Raw genomic sequence first — 8654 nt, forward strand, 5'->3', positions numbered from 1 at the left:
ACCAGTACACTTGGAACCCGATCCTTTTATAAGCCATATTTAAGGTAGGGTATAATAATGGTTTATTTACACATTTTTCTGCGTTAGAATGTATGTTAGTTTCCTATTGCTTCTATAAAGAATTATCACAAATTTAGTGGCCTAAAACAATATAAATTTATTTTATTACAGTTCTAGTGGTCAGAGGCTTGAAGTGGGTCTTACTGGGTTAAGGTCAAGGTGTGTTCTGTGCTCCTTCTGGAGGCCTATCTAGGGGAATCTGATTTTTTTTTTTTATTTTTTCGATTTTTTTGCCTTTTCCAGCGTTAGGAGCTTCCTGCACTCCTTGGCTCACAGCCCCTTCCATCTTCAAAGGCAGCAATCACAGCCTTCCAAGCTTTATGTCTCCTCCTCTGACTCTGACCTTCTTTCTTCCCTCTTATAAGGACCCTTGTGATTACATTGGGCCCAGCTGGATAATCCAGGATAAACTCCCCATCTCAAGATCTTTAACTTAGTCACATCTGCACAGTCCCCTCTGCCACTGTAAGGTAACATATTCACAGAGTCCAGGGATTAGACCATAGATGTCTTTGGAGGGTCATTATCTTTTTTTTTTTTTTTTAATTTTTTAAAATCTTTTTTTATTTTTGAAAGAGAGAGAGACAGAGTGTAAGTGGGGGAGGAACAGAGAGAGGGAAACACAGAATCTGAAGCAGGCTTTAGGCTCCGAGCTGTCAGCACAGAGCCGGATGCAGGGCTCAAACTCACAAGCTGTGACATCATGACCTGAGCTGAAGTCAGATGCTCAACCGACTGAGCCACCTAGGTGCCCCATCTTTTTTTTTTTTTTAACGTTTATTTATTTTTGAGAGAGAGAGAGGGAACAAGTGGGGGAGGGGCAGACAGAGAGGGAGACACAGAATCCGAAGAAGGCTCTGAGCTGTCAGCAGAGTCCAACGCGGGGCCAGAACTCACAAACATGAGATCAAGACCTGAGCTGAAGTTGGTGGCTCAACCGACTGAACCACCCAGGCGCCCCTGGAGGGCCATTATCTTGACCACCACAGACTGTTAAGCTTTTGTAAGGACTGTCTCCACTCTTTGTTGCTATGTGGACTTAGAAGTAATCCCAGTACATGGGACATTGTAGATGTTCTTCAATGTGTGAGGTGATGGAATGGGTAGGGTTATAGCTTCCCAAAGTGAGCCCCAGGTTGTGGCAACCCCACCCATTTTTCTCTCCCCATGCGGTCTGGACTGGCTCATGGCCAGCAGCCCATTTGTCATAGTTCCTACTTCCCCATATGATGTGGTTTATAAAGAATTCATAGGACATTTGGCCTTTATGTTCCAAGGCAGAGTTTTAAGAATCAACTTTATTGAGGTATAATTTACATATGATTAATCCATCCATCTTAAGTGTTCATTGAGTTTTGACAAATGTATACCCCCATGCAGCCACCACCATAATCAGTATAGGGTGTATGTATGTTCATGGTTTCTTTCGTTGTTTCAATGTACAGTTCTAAGACCTATACCAATGTATGTAACCATCACCACAATCAGGATACTGAATGGATCTATCATTCTCCAAAATACCCCTGAGCTCCCCTCAGCTTCCCCCACCCCCTTAGCCCTTGGGAACCACTGATCTGTTATCTCAAACTAGTTTTGTCCAAGGCAAATTTTAATCATGACTACCTAGGTACCATTTTATTAAAAACAACCCCTTTCCCTCTCTGCATTGTATTATATCCACCTCCCCAAACTACATCTTTAGCACAAAGAAGGGGGTGACCAGATGAAAACTCGGAACTGGGCAGGGTCACTGAAGATTCTCATCAGGCTCACGGTGGTCCCCTAGCTGCCTCTAGACCAGCCTCCGTCCCCATGAGGAGGGAAAACAATGAACCTGTTCGCCTGGGCCAGGAAGACCATGGAACGGAAGTGAGGGAATCAGGTGAGCTGGCATTTTTAATGTGACCACAAAGTTGAAAAGGATCAACCACTGCACTGGAAGCATGGTGAAGCTGTGATTACTTCACATCAACAAATAGATTGCAGTTACGATTACAAAGTAAGAACTAGATCAAATATAAGATACAACCTAGAATTTTTCTTGAGGTGCAATTCACATAACATAGAATTAGTCATTTTAGAGCGTACGGTTCAGTGACATTTAGTACACCCACAGTGTTGTGCAACGACCACCTCTACCAACTTCCAAAACATTTTCACCTTCCCAAAAGGAAACCTTTTGCAGCTGTCTGCAAATGCAACCCATTAGCAGCTGTCTCTACATACCCCCTCATATTCCCACCCCCCAGACCTAAGCAACCACCAGTCTGCTTTCTGGCTCTATGAATTACTATTCTGGATGTTTCATACAGTGACCTTCTGTGTCTGACTTCTTTCACTTAGCATAATGTAGCATATCATAGCCTTTTCATGGCTGAGTAATATTCCATTGTCTGGCCATGTCACAGTTTATCCATGGGTCTGCTGATGGGCCACAGCATAGAATTGCCTTATTTGTAATTTGAGTACCCCTGAGATGATTTCTGTCCCCATAGTTTAATTCCAATGTCATTCCTACGGGCCCATGTGCTAAGCCTTCCCATACATGTTCTCATACAACATAATACTTTTGTACAGAAAGGATCATCCCCCACTTTACACATTCAGAATCTGAGGCACAGAAGGATGAAGCTTCTGGATCCAGGTGGAAATATAAACCCAGTGTTCATCCCTCTTCACCCCAGCTGGTGTCTCTGAATGCACGTAACTGAAAGCAAAATCCATGTGGAAAACAGTTCCTTGGGAAAGATTTCAGTGTAGTCTAGACCAATGCAGAAAACCCTTGACTTCTGTGTCCTTCCGCGGTGGTTCTGAATACCCTCCGTGAGCATCTCTCCAGGCCGGCAGCCAGCATACCCAACGCAGGGTCCTCCCCAGTCCCTCCTTGATGCCCTCTTGTTACTTTTAATTGCATCTGAGCCTCTCTAGCATCTTGTATTTTGACTCCTAATCCAGGGCGTTTCTCTGCCTCCCACTAGTCCGGCACAGCGCTTCCTTTTCTCAGAGCTCCCCAGAGAAGTGCCCCCAGAAAATGGAGTTGGTCTTCCCTAATGAATTCATCTCTATAATGAAGAGTATAATATCCAAGCTCCAGCATATTTACATAGCAATCTCCACACAAAAGCAACATTACAAAGGGAAGATTTTTAAAAGAATGTCATCTCAAAGCTCCATTTCCTATAGTGCTAAGAACACTATGGGAATTACCCTGACAAGAAGACAAAAAACGACTTCCAGGGATGCTGGGTTAGAGACAATAGCTACACCAGCCCCATTAATGTTTAAACTCAATGGAGCATAAAACTGCTTTTCTCTACTTACAGGCAGGCATCATCTTACAGAGAGGAGAAAAAAAAAATTACCATTTAACTCTAGTGAAATCCTTAAGCCCTCCCCTAGTTTTTATTCCCATTGAAATACTCCAGTAAGTAGCATCAGAATGAAAATGAGAATCGCTCTCTTTGGGGGAATGGTTTCCGAGCCTCATCAGTAAGTGTGAGAAGAGCCCTCCACAGAGACGGAGGAGGACGGCTGCCAGTTGGGAAAGGATCTGTCACCAAAACCTGCAAAACTAGCTGCGGTGACATACCTGGGGACTTGGGAGCCTCTGGGCTGACTTCAAAAGGCTTCAAATACGTGCAGGTCAGGGTAGACAGGAGGCAGAATTCAAGGGTAAATTCAAGGAAGTAATGCCTTCAGGGTACATTTGACTTAGTGGGCTGCAAGGGGGAGCATTTATCATTAATATATTAGCTGTTTCCCTGGGGGATTCACGGGACCTGAGCCAGGCCTCTGTTAGTAAATCACTGGACCTAATCCCACATTACATTTGTGTAATGCCTGACAAAGCCTGTTCCCATTATCTCATTTGATCCTGAAAACAATCCTCAGAGGGAGGCAGGGCAGGGATTATTTTTTCCATTTTACAAGTGAAAACACTTGTAAACTGATTTGCCAGGAGCCACACACCCAGGATGTGGCAGGAACGAGAGACTTCAATCTAGATCTTTGTACAACCTGTGCAGGGTTCTTTTAACTCCACACAACAGACAGATCAAAATATTCCCAGCCCCACCCAGTCCTCACACCCAGCAGCTTAACCAGCAGCTAGGAGTTCACCAGGACAGAGCAATTTGTTCACACTGTCCCCACGCCTCTGTCCTAATGAAGATATATAGCCCTGACTGGCAAACCCTCTGGGGGAAAAAAAAATCATTTCATATTGTCTCCCTACACCACTGACCAAAATTAATCCCAGATGGATTTGAAAATAACAACAAACAAACAAGGCATTAAAAAAAAAAAAACAAACCCACTAAGGAAAATAGAACTCGATATTGAATAACTTGCTGGAGACAAGAAGACTAAATTTAGCATTGTGTTAAAAGTCTCAAGGAAAGGGATTTTGTAGATTTGGGGGCATTAAAATTCGTTAAGTTTTAGTCACAAAAACATGACTGTAAAGGGCCAAAAAAACCTGAAGAAATAGAGCAAAATGTGGAAGAAAAGGGTTAACTAAACTTACGTAGAAGTCACACAAATACTAAGAAAAGCTCAAGATGAAAAACTTCCTAGGAAACACAATTCACAAAAAAAGGAAGTACAGTTGGTTAACAAACATTTAGAAAACTGCTCTACCTAAGTAAAAATCAAAGATATGAAAACACAAAGGAGATGTCAATCTCACCTATGAAATCAGAAAAAAAAATTTTTTTAACTTTTAATACTCAACACTAATGACGGGAGAGTAAATGTACTCAACCCTTGTAAAGCAGTTTGCCACGTTTATCAGAAACCTTAAAATATAATTTGACCTAATATTCCACTCCTGGGAATACGGTCTTAGGAAAGAAGCATCAATATGGAAAAAGTTTTACGCAAAGAAATGTTAGTCACGCACTTACAGTGGTGAAATTTGGTAAACAGCAAACGCTAAAGGAATTGTTAAATAATTTATGGAACAAACACTTGATGAGAACTTATGAAATCATTATAGGTTTTCAAAGTGCATGCAATAACACGAACACCATTTATGGTGTAATGAGAAGTGGAAAAGCGCGTGCGTTGTATGTGTGGCTGTTTGTAAAATACACTTTGCTAGAAAAAGGCTGGAGAGGAAACATTCTTTTTTAACGTGAACATGTTTGAGTCCTATGATTAAGAGAGGTTTTTTCCACCGTCCTATATTTCTATTTGACCTTTTAAAAAATTTTTTTAATGAACAAAATCAACTTTTCTTTAGCCATGCGGTGGCGTGTCCTTCTCTCCCAAGTTCCCTGGGGACTTGAGGACAAGACGGAGAGGAAGTCTCAGAGGCCCTACCCCGAGACGATCCCGCTCTTCTTAGCAAGGTCGCCGCCGCACCCCAATTCCCCCTCCTTTCCCCACCTCCAGCTCTGCGAACCGGGACTGTCGGCGAAACCCGCCCCTCCCCCACTACACCAGGTCCTGGTGACTGCGGGTGCGCGGGGGAGGAGCAGGGCGGGCCCAAGCGTTGCTGACACGTGGGGAGCGAGGAAACGTCCGAGGAGGAGGGGTGGGGTGTGTGGGTGGGTGTGTCCGCGAGTGGGAGAAACCAACCCAGACCACCTCCGAGTCTTCATTTTCTCGTGTTGCTTACCGGACGGAAAAAGGACGCAGCTCTCCCAACGATCCAGAGCTCCTCCTAGGTAGGTACCGAGAGCAAACACCAGAAAGCTCCGGTCGCGACCCTGCGCTGCCCGCGACGACCAGTAACCCGTCCCCTGGTCGCACGTCTCCCCCCCCCCCCCCGCGTCCTGGCGCGGTGGTAGGGCCCGGCGGCGACGTCACCCATTGTTTACAAATCAACCCGAGCCGGTAGGATTCCGGCTCCCGCGGCTGCAGGCGCGCGGCGCGAGTGCCTGGCGGCTTCCCGCTTCCGTGTCCGCCCCGGCCCCGGCCCCGGCCCCGGGCCCCGCTCCCGCTTCGGCCTCAGCACCGCTCCCCGCTCCGCCGCGGCCCATCGAGCCCGGCGGGCCGCCGAGCCGCCAGAGCCGGCCGCCGAGCTCCGTGTGCCCGGGCGGGGGGCCATGCCGTGTCGGAGGGAGGAGGAAGAGGAAGCCGGCGAGGAAGCGGAGGGGGAGGCGGAGGAGGAGGAGGAGGAGGACAGCTTCCTCCTGCTGGAGCAGTCGGTGACGCTGGGCGGCTCGGGCGAGGTGGACCTGCTGGTGGCCCAGATCGGCGAGGCGCTGCAGCTGGACGCGGCTCAGGACAGCCCGGCCTCCCCGTGCGCGCCCCCGGGGCCGCCGCTGCAGCCCCCGCGGCCCCCGGCGGCCGTGCGGGCGGACAAGGCCCGGCCCCCTGCGCTGCCACTGCTTCTGCCGCCCGCGCCGGCCGAGGCGGTGGGCCCGGCGCCCCCGGGGGCCCTGCGCTGCGCCCTCGGGGACCGCGGCCGCGTGCGGGGCCGGGCTGCGCCCTACTTCGTGGCCGAGCTCGCCGCAGGCCCCAGCGCTCTGCCTGGGCCGTGCCGGCGAGGTTGGCTGCGGGGCGCCACCGCCTCCCGCCGCCTGCAGCAGCGACGATGGCCCCCAACTGGGACGCGCGCCCGCGAAGACGACCCGCACCGGCTCCTGCAGCAGCTGGTGCTCTCGGGGAACCTCATCAAGGAGGCCGTGCGAAGACTTCAGCGAGCCGTCGCTGCCGTTGCAGCCACGAGCCCAGTGGGCGCCGCTGGGCCGGGAGGCGGCCGCAGCGGACCGGACCCTGTCTCCCTGCAGCCTTCTGGCGCTTTGCACTGACCCGGGGGCCCCTGGAGGAGGAAGAGGACACCGCTTCGCAGACCCAACAGCGTCCTACCCTCACCGACCGAGAGCTGAAGCCGCCGTTGCGGTCCTGGGAGCGACCGCCCAGGCTGCGGAGAGACGCGTGGGGAGAGACCTCAAGGCGAGAAAGAAGTTACCGGCCCCAGCGAGGCTGTCGGAGAACAGGAGCCTGGAGAAATGCACGGGCCAGGGCGCATAGGTGCCGCGTGAGAGTTTTCTCGGCCACCTCGGGGCCAATGACCTGGGATAAAACTGGGAGAACTATGGCAGCTACTGGCATCGACTTGTACCTGACTTAAGCCTTGGGGGCGTCATGTGCTTCGATTGTTTAAAGACAGGGTTCTGAGGGGCGGGTATCGCCTGGGCTTTATTAACAATACTTGAAAACTAATGACACGCAAACATTTTATTTTCTGGTGGAAGAGCTTAGTGGAAATGGTGCTACAATTGCTGTGCAAAGAAATTACAGAGGGAAGAAGAATGTAAAAGCTTGGTGGTGGTTGGGTTGCCATCACCCCCTTTTCCCCACCCAACTGGTGTTTGGTGGAGGTGGGAGATGTGAACTCCAGTTAGGGGGTTAGAGGGAGCTGAAGAATTTTGAAGGTGGCGCCAGTTGGAGTTGAATGTGGACTTTTAACTGACTTGACCTTGCCACCTGTGGTTCAAGGTCACAGTTTGCTTTCTGGCAGAAGGCTGTGGGGTTCCTTGGAGAACTAAATTCATCCCTGGGTCTTTTCTTTCTCTTGCCCCAAGAAGAGCCCTGTCTGTGCTTTGCTACCTTTTGGAGTCTCCCGAGGACACACAGAAGCAGAGAGGGACCTGTGGGGAGAGTTATTTTTCTGTGCTTTCCTCTTTCCAGAACTCCTCCTCCTCTTTCCCTGAGGCCACTCTTGGCCTAGCCTTGAGCTTTCTCAGAAAGTCATAAACAGTCTCCCCTGTCCTCCCAGCCAGACTTTGTTATTTCACCCTTTCTGGTGTCTGCATGGGATAGATGAGACCCTGGATGTTTTTCTGCTATGTTCTGGCCGTCTGTGGGGCCATGGGCCTGAGCCTTTGTGGGTCCTCATCCCTCACAGCCTTCTTCTGTCACTAGCTCTTCTTGTGAGTGACTGAAACCGTGTTTAAAATGTGACTCTCCGAGAGGAGAACCCGCCGGCTTTACCCTTGTGAAACTTGACGGCACTTTAAGGAAAGTGCCACCCCCAAACTTTAAGGTAGCTAAACAAATTTTAAAAACAGTTTCAATGGCTCGTTCATCCTCCAGATGTAGCTGTTGACGTACACTTCGCACCGGAGTGTCTGAAATTGTGGTGGTCCTGATTTATAGGATTTCTTAATTAAAATGTCTGCTGAATAAATTTGGTTTTTGTTTTGGAGCATGTTTGGCTTTTTGGTGGAAGGTGGGGGAAAGAAAAACACATAGGGGATATCTTAATAATGAAGGGTGAGTGTTCTTGGGGGGACCTGGGCAATGGGTTGGAGCCATCTCTGCTCAGCGTAGAATACTGGTAGAGCTGCAGGACTTCATTGTTTCTGGGTTGATGTTAACCGAAATCAGCAAATTAAGTCCAGATTTTTAAAACCTGCTAGATGGGCTTCCATTCCCTCTGTGGAATAAGAACATATTCCAGAAATGCTCTCTAGGCGGGAGGGCAGAGGCCAAGAGACTTGATGTGTCTGGAGAGCAGCGGTGGAGGTGGGGTGATTTTCATCTGGATTTTTGTGTGTGTGAAAAATGGGAGGGCACAGGCAAAGCCAGCCTGTTTCTTCCTCTTTGGAGACTAACCCGGTCTGGAGCTCTGGCCTAGGAAA

General features: G+C 49.2%; 1 protein-coding gene across 1 annotated transcript; it reads left to right on the top strand.

The window, feature by feature from the left end:
* Positions 1-5627: 5627 nt before the first annotated feature.
* FRAT2 (FRAT regulator of Wnt signaling pathway 2) lies at positions 5628-8218 on the top strand. The gene has a single exon (XM_060641876.3). The coding sequence runs from the start codon at positions 6111-6113 to the stop codon at positions 6816-6818; it is 708 nt and encodes a 235-aa protein (XP_060497859.2). The 5' UTR covers positions 5628-6110; the 3' UTR covers positions 6819-8218.
* The last annotated feature ends 436 nt before the right edge of the window (positions 8219-8654 follow it).

This window comes from Panthera onca, chromosome D2 (genome assembly GCF_046562875.1).
Source record: "Panthera onca isolate mPanOnc1 chromosome D2, mPanOnc1 haplotype 2, whole genome shotgun sequence".
NCBI classification, from domain to species: Eukaryota; Metazoa; Chordata; class Mammalia; order Carnivora; family Felidae; genus Panthera; species Panthera onca.

Coding starts and splice junctions, on each gene's coding strand:
- FRAT2 (XM_060641876.3), top strand. CDS start 6,111: ATGCCGTGTCGGAGGGAGGAGGAAGAGGAAGCCGGCGAGGAAGCGGAG.